General features: G+C 33.5%; 2 protein-coding genes across 2 annotated transcripts; both read left to right on the top strand.

Moving 5' to 3' along the window:
- The first annotated feature begins 313 nt into the window (after positions 1-313).
- LOC112681084 (ATP-dependent DNA helicase PIF1-like) lies at positions 314-1,080 on the top strand. Its single transcript, XM_025551350.1, has 2 exons — positions 314-677; positions 764-1,080. Exons 1-2 carry the CDS (start codon positions 314-316, stop codon positions 1,078-1,080), a joined length of 681 nt encoding a protein of 226 aa, XP_025407135.1.
- A 7,637-nt stretch (positions 1,081-8,717) lies between these two features.
- Positions 8,718-18,874, top strand: LOC112681088 (cyclin-dependent kinase 5 activator 1-like; the record flags this gene model as incomplete). Its single annotated transcript, XM_025551357.1, has 2 exons — positions 8,718-9,536; positions 18,711-18,874. Coding segments are annotated over exons 1-2 (962 nt in total), but the record flags the coding sequence as incomplete, so codon positions are not given.
- Between the last annotated feature and the right edge of the window lie 6 nt (positions 18,875-18,880).

Genomic DNA, 18,880 nt, shown 5'->3' with positions numbered 1-18,880 from the left:
ATTCGTATATATTAAAAATTTTATATAATACAATCATACCATATTGTAAAATTTTATCAAATAATAAAATAATAATAATCAGTTAAATTTATTACTACAATTTTTAAATACTTATATTTTAATTTTTTATTTCAATTTTTCGATCATTAATAAAAAAAAAAAAAAACAATAAAAACAAAAAAATGAGACATTTTAAAATGATTGTGTAAATATTATAATATATAATATTAGACAAATTAATTGAGGTGTAATTATTTTTAATGTATTACAGGTGATTGAGAATCCCACGTGCAATATATCAAGAAATTCTGCGATGGCGAAAGTTTTGCAGCAAACAGCAATTATTTTATTGGATGAATGTACAATGACGCACAAAAAATCACTTGAAGCAATACACCGCACAATGCTAGATCTGCGTGGCAATCAAAACATTTTTAGTGGTGCATTGATATTATTGTCAGGTGATTTTAGGCAAACACTTCCCTTAATTCCACGCTCAACACCGGCAGATGAGATCAATGCGTGCCTAAAGTCTTCTTTCATGTGGAGATATGTGCGAAAATTGACGCTAAACATAAACATGCGTGTTCAGTTGCAGAATGATCAATCTGCAGATCGGTTTTCGAAGCAATTGTTGGAAATCGGAAATGGCAAAGTTCAAATTGATAACACAAACGGTTTAATTAGTTTGCCAAACAATTTTTGTACAATTCTCCAATCAAAAGAAGAATTGATTGAACGAATGTTTCCAAATATTATCCAGAATCACAGGAATCACAATGGTTGAGTGAACGCGCAATTCTGGCACCAAAAAATGTGCAAGTCAATGCTATCAATTATCTCATCCAAGAAAAATTGCCTGGTGCAGTAATATCATACAAATCTATTGATAGCGCATTGAATGAAGATGATGCAGTCAACTATCCAGTTGAATTTTTGAATTCGTTAGAACCACCCGGTATACCGCCGCATTTCTTGAATTTGAAGTACGGCTCATCAATTATTTTACTACGGAATTTGAATGCACCAAAACTGTGCAACGGCACAAGATTAGCTGTAAAAAGATTGAGCCGAATTTAATCGAAGCCACAATATTGACTGGCAAAGTGAAGGGGAATTTGTACTCATCCCACGTATTCCTCTGATACCAACAGACATGCCATTTGAATTCAAACGGTTGCAATTTCCCGTGCGCCTATCATTCGCTATGTCCATCAATAAGGCACAAGGACAAACGCTCCAAGTATGCGGTTTGGATTTGGAGGAGCCGTGTTTTTCGTACGGGCAATTATACGTGGCCTGTTCAAGAGTTGGCACTCCAAATTGTTTATTTGTGTATGCCCCAAATGGACAAACAAAGAATATTGTTCACACAAATGTGTTGGATTAATAATAAAGAATTTAGAAAAAATAAATGATTTTTATTGCATTTTTGTGTTGGTGCTGCGAAGCGCACAGGAGTCCGCTATTAATTATTATAAAACTAATTTTAACTGTACAACCTACGTGTTATTATTTTCGTATGAAAATTTACGTCGTTTATAGTATTATATTCGTTTGTTGCTAGGGGATCAAAAAAAGAAAGAAGGTAAATAATAAACATCTGATTTAAGAATTGCATTTAGAGAAAGCAATAACTGCACACGGGTGAATTCTATATATGGGCTACGAAGTGCACGGGTTCAGCTAGTATATATATATATATATATATATATATATATATATATATATATATATATATATATATATGTACATACATATATTTATGTCAATATATGAGTACATATGAGTATAATAAGTTTCAAGTAAATTATTTCGTTTTGTTTAATAGTATACTGAAATATACTAATGTATGATCGGTTAGTTTAAATTCCTTTTAATCATATTTTATGTAAACAAATTTTACGCCATATACGGATATGTAGTTATGTCCTTATACATACATACATACATATATATGTGTAGATACGTATTTTAAACTAGAATAACGGTTGACGGGAGAAGTATCGTATAATATGGCCAATATGTTCCTGCAATTAAATTTAAAAGTACACTTTAATTCATATTCCGGTTCAACGAAAGTTTTAATCGTTTGGTTATGTTATATTATTGTTAAAATTTATAATAATATGACGTTCAACCAATATTTGTGGTCTCATTACATCATGATTGATTGACGTGCTTGCCACCGGCCCCCAATATGTACGGAATTAATATGCGAGTACCTATACGAAAAAAAGGCCAGTGTTCGCGAGGACACATGCGTGGTTGGACATTTCGGGAGCTTCCACAGAATAAGAATCGTATTGTGAATATAAACCTGCGCCCTGGGAAGCATACATACTTCCGTACTACACCCACCCAAGATTTACTCGCGCCCGTTGCAAAAGAAGAAACCGACGTGCAATGGGATTTTCTTTTTACGAGAATTTTATGTTATAGAAATTCGTGTTGTACACATCATATGTTATATAGTGTATGTTTATGGGGTGCAAGTAAATATGCACGCAAATGGTATTTCGTTGCACACCCTTATGGTATTACGCACGAGTGAAAAGTTTTACATATGATGGAAACCCAACCAGCAAATCAGATAGACACGGGCGTCGATGTGTGAAAAAAAAATTACAATAAATAGCATTAAAGAAAAAATGTATATATATATAAGTAAACAATAAACATAATGTATAGTGTACAACATGTATCTTACGTCGTACAAGTCGTATAAGGTACAAGCCCACCCAGCCGTTCCGATGCGAAAAAACTAAACGTAACCGAGAAAATAAGTTGCACAGAAAACGTACACGACACGTCTCAAAGAGGACTGCAGCAGCAATAGGGCAGCTGAGAAATAACTTTTTCCCCTCTTTATCCGTCCTCCGGGACTACATGAGTTATTATTTCGCTTGCGTCTGTCACGTCGCATTTTCCGTTACACAGGAAATGTTCATTAAGAAAATGCACTGAATCCGTTCCAAAAACATTTGATTGGAGTAGTTTTTCTAGAAAAAATAAACTAATATTGATACTAAAATTTAAATCGTTTTACGTTTTACTATTGATCTCGAAATCGCAAATCGTTTCATTAGTCATCAACATTTTTAAATAAATACACCGTTATTGTTTCTCTCGTATATTGAGCTATATATTGATTGAACGTATTAATTTGCATGATTTACTATGCACTTACAACATTTTGTTTTTAAATAGTATTTCGTAATGGTGTAAAATAGTTACAGAAACAACAAACATTTGCGAGTTAATTGAGTACCTAAGTTTATTGTTTTAAAATTAATTAGAAGGTAACTTAAATGATATCAGCCATTTGGATGCAACAAGTATGAATTTAATTTGAAAGTGTAAATTAAATATCTGTCCAAATATTAGTTAAATGCAATTAATTATATCATCATGAATTATTCGTAATTATAAGAATATACACTACTGCTGTCAATAAAATGACGTAGAGTGAAATATTGGAGTCTTCAAATGACTTCATATGTCGATTGATTTATAGATAATCTACGTAAAAGATAGTTACTGCACATATTTTCTCGTTCGTTTATCTCAATATTAAATTAATAAAACTAAAATAAGTATAAAATATTTTCTAAATTTCTACTGCGACCAAATAAAATCAATAATCTGTAATAGTTGCAGTCGGTTTTGGTTTTAAAGTTAATCAAACTTTACTAAGAATATTTACACGTTATATTTAAATTTAAGTTATTTTCATGAAAAATTATGCAGTATGATATAAAATATAATTAATTTTCATAATACTTATGGTAATTTATATATTAAAGAGATAAAAATCAATTTTAAAAATATTTTTCATTCCAAATACCATTACTAAAGATTACTAAGGCTTTAATTATTATTTTTTAATTTCTAGTTTTTATCAAAAAACTAGTTACGTGACAAAATCTCAAGCCATTACATAATTAACGTTAAACATCTAATTAATTGATATATGAGCGGATATAGAAACGAAATCAGGAAATATATAAGTAAATATTTAATTATGTACTTCTACAATAATATATCGTTGAAAATAATTCTTTGCCACTTTCAACAAAAACCAAAATAATTATAAAAAAAAATCAAATGTAAAGAAAAAATTTCTCATCATAACTGCCAAGTAGATTTTTCTTGAAATATGCAATAAAATCGTTAATTTTAATAAAGTATTATTATGACTGGCGCGAATCCAGAGTAACTATGAGGGGAATCATTTTATATTGTTCAATAATTTTATAATATTATAAGTATTATGATAAATATTTTTTTAAAATAGAAAATAATAAACTTTCAACTAAAAATGTAAAAAAATTAGATTGGCACATTGAAAAGAATACTCTTTATTTAAGATGTATTAGTAAAAAATAATTAAAAAATATTGAATACGATTTAACTTAAAATTATAAAGCAAAATATAATTTTTTTTTTGGTTTTAAGAATCTATCAGTGACTCTATTTACATTTCCGTCAATATTACCGTGAATATGTAAAAGAGCAAGTCCAGTTAATATGATCTCTGACATAGTTTATATCAGTCATGTTTTGAATCTTATTATAAATATACCTCAAAACCAAACTGACATGAGCACGTTTACAGTGTAAACTGTGACAGTCTTTCTCAACCAGTGTTCCGCAGCACACTTGTGTTTATTGTTCTTTTATAATAATAATCTACTATTCTCATTATCCGATTATTTATTACGCGATTGACCGATAGTGGTAAAATTAATTTTTATAATGATCGACCTATATTTCTAGAAAGATCGACTAGCTATGGGATAGAGTCATTAATAAACTGTTTAATTATTTGATTCCTGTGCAAATTGTTTAATATCGCCTATTGGCTATTGCCTATAATTTAATATATATCTATCACTACATTGTATTACAAAGACCAAATAAACAAAATAATACATAACACATAATATAGTTTGTAGAAAATTCAAATATATCATATTTTAAAATTAAATTTGACAAGCCATCCGTGAAAATATTATTTATTGTTGATGTAGGTATTATTTTGAAAATCTAATTGATGTGAATTTTTAGTTATGTGACAAACTAAACAAAATAGTTCAACGACATGAGTTGCTAATGCTATGTTTCATGGCACAGCGAGGGCGAGCGCCGTAGCATTCACCGGGTCTAATTCACCCTATTTAAATATTTTCCAACGGGGAGCAGCATACCCCACGGGGCCAATGCACTATGAATCATCATTGACAAAATAATAATAAATAAAAAAAACAGACAAACAAAATACAGACAACAGTTAGGCCAAATGCTACAAGTATTATGATTTATTGATGTATTTATTTATTTTCTTTGACATTAAATACACGATGATTTAAACCAATTATATTTTATTGTATAAATATAATGCATTTAATCGTACGATACAATCATCAGAAAATGACAAAAAATCATCTTACCAATACGTATACTTTACTTACACCTGAAGGATATATTCATTTTATTATTTTACATTTGATCAGAATGAAACATTGTGTTATAGTGAATTTATTTAGAAATATATTGATCGAAATAAATAACCCGAACCTAAAAGTACCGAGCACATAGTGACTCTATACATAATATAAATATAAGTTATATATTAGAAAATATATAAAACAAATAAATAAAATTACTTTTTAAAAATTGATTTTTAAACAATTAAAATTACTTTTCAATATGAAACAATTCCATCCAATATCATTTGAAAGATTGACAAATATTTGTTACTATAATTTGTATTACTTTATTTAACAATGTGTCCTATAGTAAAACAAATCGATAATAATTTGTAATTAATAACTTTAAGTTTACCATTTTTAACACACTTTTGGTAATAGATATTTATCAAGAACAAACACAAATAACTGTTAAATAAAATCGATGGACAATGCAAACTACAATAATTTAGTAAAGATATATTATTTTTTTCAGTTTTTGTTTACTCCAACAGTAAAATAATAAATTAATATCGACCAATATTCACGTCGATTATTTCGGACGAATATTTCATTAATTCGACACAATAAATAAGAGCAAACACTAATGTTTTTGTAAATTATGAATTTGTGATATCTATATAGATACTGCAGTGTTAGATAAATATATTAATTTATTAAAATATGGATATGTTTTTTCTTTGTATCTACACTAATTGTCTACAAAAATAAGAATTACAAATACAATATAATATTCATATAACGTGGAAAATAATACATTTCAATCAATCAAAAAATACCCGAAGTCTGACAGGTATTTCATTTTACCATGATTATAACTGAAATTTGTTAAAGTTAATCCATCTGTCCGAACAAAAGCATCTGAGAATAATGAGAAAAAATCTTTTACTCGGTTAAAATTGTACCTCACGTCACCCGATTTATTTTTATTATTTTTATTATTAATAACGGTTTGAAACAATAACCACTCTTTTTTTATTTTTTATCAGTTTTTCCGGATGAACCATAATTCATTACAAATCGATACGGTTACTAATACATTTGATATATAAGTTTTCTTATCTCAAATAGTACGTGTGATACTTGCATACGAGGAAGTAAACATTAAGTAAACCAGGTCACGTGAGAATTTTATAAATGATGTAATATATGGACATATATGGTTTATATATATTTATGTGCGTAATTTTATATGTATGGAAAAAAATAATGCGTCGCAGCCACATGTGATATATGAGACAGATTTACGACTTAATCTTGAAAACAATTTCATAATCGAAAATATAAAACACGACCTGACCCAGATCAGTTGGGACTTACTTACAAGATGGAAGACGTCTAGACTATGAAGTTTGACATGATTTCGACCATCCAGAGAATTCCAAAACTATAAAAATTTATTATTTATCGTATCTGCGATCATACTTGCCGATTGCAAATAGCTGCGAACACGCGTAATTCCATAATTACAACACAAACACTGAGTATAATAATGTGATAGAATCGCTTAAGATTTTATATCCGTGAACAGAGTACTTATTATTGTGTCACCACGATGGCATGTTTTCTCAACACGAGAGAAAAATGCAAAAAAAAAACAGATTTCTTATTCCTAATTTTTTTTCCGCTCATCTTAAAAGCATTAAACGTTTAAAATGTTATTCTTTTGCCGGTTGAAATCTAATAAAAATATCGAGGTTCGAATACACCGATCGAAAAACCACCACTCAATCGACCAAAATAATCTCTAGTCAATAGTACCGACAAAAAAGTCGAGATATTCAAATACAAACGGGTAGTCGGACCAAATGGTAGTATAATATTTATGATAGCCTTATAGTAACATGAATAACAACGCTACAGTTGTTCAATCGTTGTGCACGAGAAGTCGGTCTTTTATGTGTTTTTTCACTATAGGATTTTCAATTGGTCGTCATTGGTGACGGGACAATTTATTTTTATTAGCCAGGATCCGATCCATGAAACATATTTTTCGGACGATAGTAAATGGGACACCGTATGTGTAGTTTTTGCTTGAGGATTTTTGTGCTCGGTGGATATCGATCGGATCATTTTAATTCTCCTTGATCTAGAATCGGACCACATACTAAACGTAGCACGTACAAATGTGTTTGTACGTAATACGTAACACGCGGACGGCCGAGAGACCCCTACGCGACGGTAGTGCCGTTATTATCCCGTTGCGTACCTACCGCGACCGTAGTAATAGTTACGCCGCCGCGCTGCATGGCATCCGAAAATCGGCTCATAGTAATTAATAATGGCCGTTGCGCGTCCGGGACGATGGGCCGCGGGTGGTGGCGGGTAGCGGTGGACGACCGGAGCGCGTGCGCGCCCCGTCCGCACACGGTCCCGGTGAGCGTATCGACCGGCCTCGGTGCCGACGACAGCGGTGGCGCGACGGCGTCGTCGTAAAAAAGCTCCCCGGGCCCACCACCCTCTCGAGTGCACCACACTATCGACGGCCACCGCTGTCGCTGCCGTCGCCGTACGCACACGCGCACACTTACGCGAGATCGCTATCCAGCACACGCTTGCACACGCGCGAGCGCACGCATAACGCACACGCACGCGCGCATAACGCGTATCGCGGCGGTGGGTGCGCGACAGCCCGAACGCTAGTGTGCTGCAGGGGATGCCCCGGAATTAGCGCTCACCACCGCCGTCAGCTGCACACCGTCGCGACCGTGTCGCAGCCAGTCGTGTACGCGATAAGTTCGGGTTTCGCGTCCGCAACACGCACAGCAGATCTCTCGGGCCTCGTGGTCCGTTTTTCACCGTCGTCCCGTTTTCCGGGTATTCCGATCCAACCGGTCCGGACCGGTCCGCATCTCGTCGTTACCTGATCCCCGTGGCCGCCGCCGAACGACTCAGCGTTCGCTGCTCCCCGCGCCCCGAATGTGCTGCGGTGCCGACACCGCGAGCAGGACGGCCGCGGTCGGCCACGGCCAGCGACGCCGCCGCTGCCACCGCCATCACCACCACTACCACCATCATCACCACCACTACCACCATTATCACCACCGAAACCACGACCGTGAGCATCACCTGATTCAACATCTGCACCACTGTTAGTGGAACAGTGCATCGCGACGATTAGGCTGCACTCGCGCGTTGCTCGAAAATCGTTGCCCTACAACACCGGCGCCGGCGGAAGCGGTTGTGGAGGCAACTGCTGTTGCCGCGGGACCTGTACTGACACTGTCATCAGCACGGTTGTCCACCATGGGCACAGTGCTCAGCATCAGTCCCAAAGATCGCAAATCCGTCTACCCGGCCATGGCCAGCAGTGCCAGCGCGGCCGAGTTCACGCTCAGCAGCTTCACGTACGAGCAGTTGACCAAGCGCCGGCACGCCGACGTAATGGCAGGCCGTAGTATATCCATGATGCTGCCGGCCAACATTAATATCAACACCATCAACAACAACATCATCAACAACAACAACAATATCAACAACATCAACAACCTGGAGAACAATTGCAAATTGGCCACCGGTGGCGGTGGCGAGTCACATCCGCAGAAAGGCACGTTGGAGAAGAGCTTGAAGAAACATTCGGCTCTGATCAATGCGCTCAGCTGGAAGCGGTTCAGCACGTCGCAGAACAAGAAGAAACTGGACAACGGTGGCAGCGGCGTGACAACCGGCAGCACCAAGTCCAACAAGCAATTGCTCACGTGCCGGCAACCGCTGGTGGACACCAACGCCAATGTGGACTGCGGCAAGTCTAACAGTGTCCGAAGGTCGGCCACCACCACCGGGCTGGACGTGGCTAACAACAACAGCGGTGGTGTGGGCGGTCGCACCGACAAGCTCGTGCCTAGAGCCACGCTAGTACCGTCGCACACATGCCACAGCCTGGTGCCCCGCAAGACCGTCATACAGGCCAGCACGTCCGAGTTGCTCAAGTGCTTGGGCATCTACTTGCACCACAAGTGCTACAAGCTCAACGATTTTCAGGCCGGTGACGCGGTCATGTGGTTGAGAACCGTAGACAGGAGCTTGCTCATACAAGGATGGCAGGTAAACACACAATTTACGGTTGTAGCGTTGCAATAAGTAATATTGTTATTATTAAACCCCTATTCACCGTTCACCACCAATCATTTGAATCCGACTCGTTATAAATGTCGTGTCCATGCCTCAGGTTCAAATACGAATACGCGTTACATCAAATAGCATTTGAACGGAATATTTATCGCTATACTTATAGGATACCTATGTCGTATATTTATTCAACATTTGTAGCGGAACGGTTAGCGCTTGCTGCGCATTACATATATATATACACACATAATCGTATTACAAGTCGGGCTCACATATTTGTGTGTACAACGTAAACCGTATAATATTTCCTCATTGATATTCTTATAGCACCGCCACCGCACCGTTTTGCAAACGATTCGTCCCTCTCGCGTCCACTTCTCCGCCACTGCTGACACAGCCACCACCCTCGACCGGCACGCAATAGTAGTAGCGTACACGCCCCACACCACTACCATCCCTCACCCACCACCGAGTGTCAGGCTGTGCGCGCTGCGTGATTTACGTCAAGTTCGCCGTCACCGTCGCCGCACCCTCCATCGTACTACACCATCAACTCTCTCACGTATAACCACCCTCCTCATCGACCCTTAAACCTTACCCCCACGACCACCATTCTACCCTGTCCTGCAGAAGACGTCGCCGCTCCGTCACAACTCTATAGACACGCGCGTGGTGGTTCTCCCCTTACACCATACAGTTGCACTCTTTGCCATATTGACGGTCCGATGACGTGTACTATAACTTAAGAGTGAAAACGCAATTTTCCCCTTTTGGACGTCGCCCCCGTTTCGCTCACCGTCGCAATAAATTAATGTGTACGCGTCGGTTATATAGCCTGTAGTCGTCATCGGCATACCCCCGGTAGTCCCGTGAGTATACACAACTCCTTCCTGAGCCGGAAAACGAGGGTGAAACAAAATTCCGTCGACGACCGTGCGTATATAAAAACACTTGTCGACCTTCCATTATCCTTTACGTAACAGTATAGAACAAGTGTAAAAGTGTAGTACAATACTGTCCATCTAATATACTTGCTGCATCTTCAGAAAAGAAGAGGTGAAAGAAAGAGAGAGAGAAACAGAGAGAGATACAGAGAAACAGAAAAAGTTTGAAAATGGAAGTGAGAAAGACTCAACGCGATGGCGTACGTATACACTTAATTTAATCAATATTTACATACGCTCTCACGCAATCCCGTAAAAACACGAAATCCTAAACGAGCCGTTTTGCGGTTCTTTGTAAACATCACCGTTATTGAACGTGTAACACCGACGTTACGGGGGGGAGGGTCCTTTCTATTCTTTCCGCCAGAGAATTGTGCTTGTACCTCACGTGAAAACGTCATTACGCGTTGCCGCGGTCCGCCACCGCGCGTCGTATTCTGCTAAAGTACAACACGCTACCAGGAAACCGCGGGTCAATAATTCGCTCCGAGATCATACGTGCCCAGCTCGCGTGGTGTACGACATACGCACGCGCGCGTGCATACCCGTCCACCCACACACCTCTGCGACGATACGAATATCCGTACCGTCCGTGCTGCGGGGATCGGAAACGTTTTCCCCGTACTCCTGTGATCAACCTGCTCGGCAGCGCGGGGTTCTGAAAACAGATTTGCATTCTTCGGCAAACGTAGTTTGATTTCTTATTGAAATATCAGTGACTTCGTTCCGTTGAAAATAAACATATCGCGAGTAATTGATCGAAAAAAATAAAAATAAAAAATGCGGAATTATATGAAATATTTACGTTTCGTATCTTCTTGGAAACGTATTATCCTTGGAAAGTCTACCTCGTTCAAACCCTTTGATAAATTTTTTTTCCAGTATTTCTATGGCGCCATCCGAGTCGGTCGGTGGAAAAATTATAATCTTTTGACAATTTTAATTTTATTTGAGGAACGGTATTCCTACGCCATACATTTATATGATATAATATGTTTACACAAAACTGTAGATTTTAATAAAATGTGCGGTTATAACATATAATATGTGTCTTAGTATTCAAAAAAAATTCTCAAAAATAATTCAATCATTTGAAATGTTTAAAAATATTAAATTAATTAATTTCAATAAAAATATGTATTTAAATATTAATGATACATACGATGTTCTTTTTTCGTTAACCTAATGACTTTAATAATTTAAAAATGTACAGATCAATCGTTTTAAAAATCGAATAAAATAGCAAAACAAACACAATATTATCTCTTGGTTTGTTTTTATTAAGTGAATTGCAATTTTTCAATTTATAAACATAAATAGTTTTTCTTGTTTAACTTACAAATATTTTTTCCACTATTTCCTCTAGTTATTTTTTCTTACATTTTGTTTATGGTTACCGTATATTCTATGGTATTTTATAAATTCGACGTATTTTTGACCAGTTATCATAGTAATCAGCAACGAATAAAAATAACAACTAGAATATTTTGCTGTTAATGACGTTAAACCCTAGGAAAGTATGTAATTTGTGTATGTGGGTATACCAATGAGTTTTTTTGCGTAGTACAAAACTTTTCCGTCAAAAATGTTTTCACGGCTATTAAATCGTACATAAATTTAAAAGTCTAGATTTTTCTTGAGTAAAAAAAACCCACCGAAATGTATGACCAACTTTTGAAATCGAAATGGCCAATAAAATATTTTACGAAAAATGTTTTAACTTTTATTACAAGTAACAAACTATTATAAATGTTGAACGAATCGACTTCCGTTAAAAGTTCTAAAACGAAATAATAAAGAGACAAAAGGAACAATTCAGTTAACATGTTAGCATGACTATCATTCGCTTTCAGTTTTAACACACTTTTGACAACGCGTATATAGTAATTTGTTGTTGGGATAAACTAACCGATACACTGTAAAACGTGCGTGCATCTAAGTCATTTTAAAGTCTAATACATAATGTATTTATTTCACTAATTTGTTTTTTAAATTACCTACATATAAAATAAATAGTTCTCAATAGCAAACCGATTATGGCTCTTCTAAATCGCATTTATGTGTTTTATTTACTGTGTTTTTTTATTTATTCAAATTTTTATTTGTATATTTCAAAAAAATAAAAAAATCTATATACATATAAACAAAATATTGATTTTTTCAGCTATAAAACTCGTATGCTGAAATAAAAATTCCAAAAATATTAAATACTGTATAGAAACAAATTGATATCAAATTTAATATTATTAAATATTTGAATACAATAAGTAAAATTTATAGATAACATTATATACATCGTACATATGATACGATGAGTACTATAGTCATATAATTTAATTGTTTACAAAATATATCGTTGAATATTTCTACAATAACCTATAAATGTTTTTTTTTTTAATTTGCCAGTCATAATTATATATTAACCATATTTTATGTAAATTAGTTTTTTTAATTAATAATATTTTAATTTTTTTCTTTTGATCCATCATCAAAAAAAGTTACATAAATAATATATTAATAGATGTTATCAAAGAGACTACGTATGGACAAAATTATAAGGTAAAGAAAATTTGCATATTTGAGAACAATCTCTAAAAATATAATGCAAAACTATTAATATAATGAAGCTTCTATTATTTGTACTATAACAAAAACTAATTTTGAAGTCAACATTGTATTTTGAACTATAATAATATGTTGTTAATATTGTTATTAATTCTCGTAAACTTTTTTTAGTTTGTTACTGGATTTTCAGTTTAACGTAAAATTTAGGTCAGTATAACAATTGCGCAATTCCGATGAACAACTTTGCATTAGTTATTTAATATCATATACAGTATATAGGTAACGCATTACGTGAATTTTAAAATTTCAAACTATCTGTAATCATGTTTATACATTATACATCAAAATGAATTCAATTTTATAACGAAGCGCAAATGTTTTCAATTTTAAAAAATCCTCACATATTAACAATAAATAAGCTGTTCATTATCCATATTTAACCATACATCGATTTTGTCTTTATAATATCCACAGTACTGTGCATTAGTAAATATTTATCTATAAGCATAATATCTTATAATATACTTAATGAATTCTGCTCTACCCTACATCAAATATACAAAAGCCGATAATAATATCGATATAAAATAAACTAGCCATAGGTCATAAATAAAATTATTGTAAGATTATCTTATACTATTAATTCTAAGCTGCTCAAGAATAATGAGATACACCACGTTAAATTCGACTTAATGAAACACGTTTTACTAAAGTTTGAAGAATCTGCGACATTAGTAACGATACGTTTTCTAAATTTGACTGACGTAAACATGCGTTACACGATTTTACGTGTAAAAGAATTAATTCATTAATATCCGTCTCGTCGTGTATCAGCGGATATTGAGACATTCGTTGTTGTTATATAGGATATTTTAAGACACCCGTACTCGGTATAACTATGATGACCCACCAAATTTCAGATGAAATATCAGCTCTAATCTTGATTAATGATTGCATTTATGCGGTGTTAGCTTTTATCGTGTTCGAAGTCTAATTTAGATTATTGGTCGTAATAAGATTAAAAAAAAATAAAAAATACGCCTGTTCCATTTCGTAGTGAATACCAATATTTGTATTTTGGGGCGATCTAGTTTGTTTTATAGACATGTGTATCCACGCGAACAATCTATGAATCATTCGGACATCACTTCACCCATCACCCACCCCTTCAGATAAAATCATCATCAATATAATGTATAATACAACAGCCGGCCAACTGCAGTTCTTGCTCAATATTTTCGACGTGTGACCTACGAAATATGCGAACACTATAGCATACATCAAAATCAACAATTTCAACATTTTAATGAAATATTAAAAAATAATAACAATATTAAAGTTCAAACGTGCATATTTTAATGCGTGTGCTAATGATGCTCCGACACTAATTCTTTCGTTTCTCTATGGATAATTATAATAGTACTGAATCAATAATTTAATCATTTCTATCCTACTAGTTCACACGCCATGCGAGTCTACTTGAATATTTAATACGTACGATAATAGTGCCAATTGTTATAATAATTTGTAATTATAATTATTTAAAAAATGAGGTAAGACAATTGTTATAAATACACGAATTCAGACAACAATAGTTGTTAGCAGAGAATGTTCTTCTCGTGTTAACAAAAACTATAAGTATTTATCATTATACGAAATAATCTAGATGACGCTTGAATTACATTTGTTTTTATAAATAAATAGACTACATCTAAAAAACTAAAGATCTGTGTCAGTCATAGGCGGACATTTGGCGGAATTTTTTTTTTTTTTTGGGGGGGCTATAATAATTCAATGTAAAATAACCCGCAGGGGTTTTATCCTGCATACCCTCTTCACAAGTAAAACTTATTACTATTAAAAATAAAGATATGTTTAAATTGTATTAAAAAAAAACACTAAATAACATATTTAAAAATAATTAATATTTTATTTTAATGACAAATATCTATTTATATCAGCAAAGATGTTCAAAATATCATCACTTTTTATATTTTTCAATAAATAGTATTACAAGATCGCTGAACCTTAGCCAAGTTTTTATTTTTTTCATTGCACTGAAACTTCTTTCGCATGTAGCCGAACTAATTGGTATTGTTAATGCTATTATAAATAGTTTTTTATTATTTATTATTTTACGATTTTCAAAAAAACCAACAGATAATTATAAAAACAACGAATAACATTTATAACAAAGTTTCAATTTTGGGGGGATACTAAAATATTTGGGGGGTAATGCCACCAACCCCCTTAATGTCCGCCTATGATATCAGTTCTTGAAAATATTTCATTTTCGCGCCATGCTTATAAATATTAAGTCACACCTGATGTTACACTTTGCAAAATAATAAACCATTACATACATTTGATAAATGTATGACTAATCAATGTCAATTGGGTTTTCTCAAGTTATATGATATTGGCTATTAAAGTAGCTATGTAAAATAGGAAATAGTAAAAATTTTAGTAATACAAATTTTACTTAGTACAATAATATACTATTTTCAGCTGTATTTAACAAATATCTGTATGTGTTCACAGCGCAAGTGATGCAATCCTGAATACAAAACAATTTTTAAAATACTGTGTTACGAACATCCTTAAAGATGATAACAAAAGATATGAATTTAAATTTTATTAAAAAAAATATACATAATGTACTATAACTATGTTCATATAGCTAATGTGTGTATTTGTACTACTAGATGTAATTTATTACACTAAATGCTATGAATACGTTACAAATCTGCTGAGCGCATAATACATAAGGGGAAAACATGTATTTGAACTCGTTAAGAGATTTTCCAATAGAATAAACTACAATACCGATTTTAACCGGAAAACTAGTCAGGGCGGTTAGATGTTTATATAGGGATTAAGAGATTTAATCGGGATTTAATGATAGTGCCGGCGTCAAGTGAATCAAACAAAAATCGGATAGTCGAAAAGACCCCACTGACAGATTAAAAATATATATTCTTAGTGCCATTACGGAATACTAAGCAGTTGTTTTGCAGTCACTTGTGGTAGCTGAAATTGAATCAACACAAATAAACGTACAGACTTAATTTTAAACAGCTTGGTGGAATAACATAAATTAATTTATGTTATATATTACATTTTATTTTATTTCTTACAACGGATACAAGATATTATTGTAATAAATATACCAGCAAATTGATAATTGATTAGCCCTGCATTTCCAAACTAAAATCACATGTATGATTGTAAGATTATAGTAATTTATTGATACATTGGTATAGGGACATGAAGCATATAAGTAGTGTATAAGTATTATAAGTATAATATTGACCTGGTTCTTTTGAATTTTTTGTTCATTTGTAGCGTGTTTATTTTATAATATCAAGGTTGACTTTCTTTGAATGGTATCAATCACATTTTTTTTTTAAACCCTAAGCCCGTAAACCCTTTCAACTCGTGTTCTACGTTTAGTGCAACAGTTTGATACAATGAACTCGTTTGATCATCAATATACACTCACAAGAATGTAAATAAATGTCACCTGTCCGGTTACAATTTACTTTCAATTTTAAAAGAATAAACTTTAAGACAACAACTGAGAAAAATACATTAACCCGGTAACAAAATTGAATGGTTACACTAAACATTTCGGAATTCAGCATGTAGAGTTATTTGTTAATATTTTGTGTATATATGTATATATCTGATATCTGTCCATTGGTGTAAGTGAAAATAGCCTATACAGGGAAAATAAATTAAATTAGTCGTTGACATATATTAGAGTTGAAGGAATATAAATTGACACATATGATGTATATGGGACCTAAACTCGTAGGGAGAAAGGTATCTTATATAAAAAATAAAAATGGAAAAAAATCACTAGTCCTGTCTACCAATTCCTAACATGTCCGGGATTGTATGGATTGTGTGTGGAATAATATTATTTTATGTATACACAGCATATATTATTGAGTTTCATATACGACAGTACTTTGTTTATGTGATATCGTTCCAAAGCATAATTTAATCAAATAATAAATTGGATTAAACAACAAACTATAAATTATTATGACTGTTTCTGGATCGAAAATTCTCTATTTAAATTTGAATTTTCAGTATGATTCGTAAATATTAAGTCCACAGATAAAATGTAAGACAACGAAATATATGCAAATATTTCTGTAATAAAAACAGTACATTAAACATGTAATTGTCTCGGACGTATTTGACGTCAACAATTTCGTTTACTTTTTTGGTTCAAGTATAGATGTACCCTTCATTGCGCATTAATTACATTTTTATCTTAACAAGGAAAAATTATATTACTGTATAAATATATTTTTCTCGTGTTAAGCAAAGATTTAGATTAACATTGCTAACTTGTAACATATATATATATATATATAATACATAATACGACATTTTTGAAATATTGTTATAACACGTGATACAGACTATTATAAATGTATAGTTTTTTTTTTTTTGAACATTTTTAAGTTGACATTTCTCAAATTAGTATAATTGGAACACCTATTGCTGAAAAGGTATTGAAAAATATCAAAAATATTTCAAATATAATACATATATGTGAATTTTCTTAATGCGTTTCATATGACGTGTATGCACACTGTGTGATCTCTTTTTAAGCGGTTTTATCTAAATACATTTCATACATTTCTTGTCCGAGTTAATAACGTACGAACTGTTTTTATGGGCGTATGCTGTAGGCATTCATCAAGATACAGTTCCAATAAAATAGGACATCGATTTAAACATGAGCACGTAACCGTTAAAATTTATATATATTTATATCTTCAAAGGCACTATCGAAAAAATAAATTGCATTAGGTTATGTATTTTATATATCACATATGCCATACAACATACATATTACATGTTTAGTACTATTAACAACCGAAAACTTGATAAATCGTATAATAACAGTAACTGAGTATGATGATGGATGGCAAACGGGTTGGGGAGAATCCTCGTAATGGTTATACCCTAAATTTAACCGTTTCGTTATTTCAAGTATTTTACACGTATTTTACACGAATAAAACGAATTGTGATAAAAATATAATGTATTCGTTTTCAAATGACACTCTTGTATAAACGTGGCTTGTAATATATATAACTTTAACATTAAATCTGTATTATGAACCAGAGATTTGGAACATAGTTTTATTCCAATATTTTAGTCGAGAATGTACATTTTAAATCTAAATATTGTTTTATCGGATAAAGTGTATGAAATTTAACATTTGTTTTAGAGTTAGTTTTCTTTTAATTCGCTAAATGAATTAAACACGGTTAAAAGCTAAAAACCATGCTGATAACTTTCGGCCACGAGTGGAACACATCGTTGAAAAACTTAAAATCAAAGCTCTTCGCAGTAAAATCGGGTAACGTGTAAAAATTGAGTATGAATGCTGTACGTTTTGTTCGATTAGAATATGTATAATCGTATACACGCATAACGAAAAGTATGCAAAAACGTGCAAATCCCCTTCAAACCTACCCTCCCCCATCCCCTCGCACAAATGAAATCATTACCCAAACACCCGCTAGAACGAATAACGTATGCATAACGTATTTAAATACGTGAGTATATATTAATCGTTATAATAATATATATGTGTATTGTGTGTTTTGCGCAGGACGTGCCGTTCATAAACCCGGCGAACGTGGTGTTCGTGTACATGCTGGTCCGAGAACTGGTGGACGAGCGGGTGGCCACGGAACCAGAACTGCAGGCGGTGGTGCTCACGTGCCTGTACCTGGCGTACTCGTACATGGGCAACGAGATATCGTACCCGCTGAAGCCGTT

Source organism: Sipha flava, unplaced genomic scaffold (genome assembly GCF_003268045.1).
Source record: "Sipha flava isolate LNK unplaced genomic scaffold, YSA_version1 18526_pilon_pilon, whole genome shotgun sequence".
In the NCBI taxonomy this organism is placed as follows: domain Eukaryota; kingdom Metazoa; phylum Arthropoda; class Insecta; order Hemiptera; family Aphididae; genus Sipha; species Sipha flava.
The sequence above is the reverse complement of the archived record's forward strand: the minus strand, read 5'-3'. Positions and strand labels throughout refer to the sequence as shown.

Coding starts and splice junctions, on each gene's coding strand:
- LOC112681084 (XM_025551350.1), top strand. CDS start 314: ATGGCGAAAGTTTTGCAGCAAACAGCAATTATTTTATTGGATGAATGT. Junction 678..763: donor TCAAATTGATAACACAAACG/GTTTAATTAGTT, acceptor AATATTATCCAG/AATCACAGGAATCACAATGG.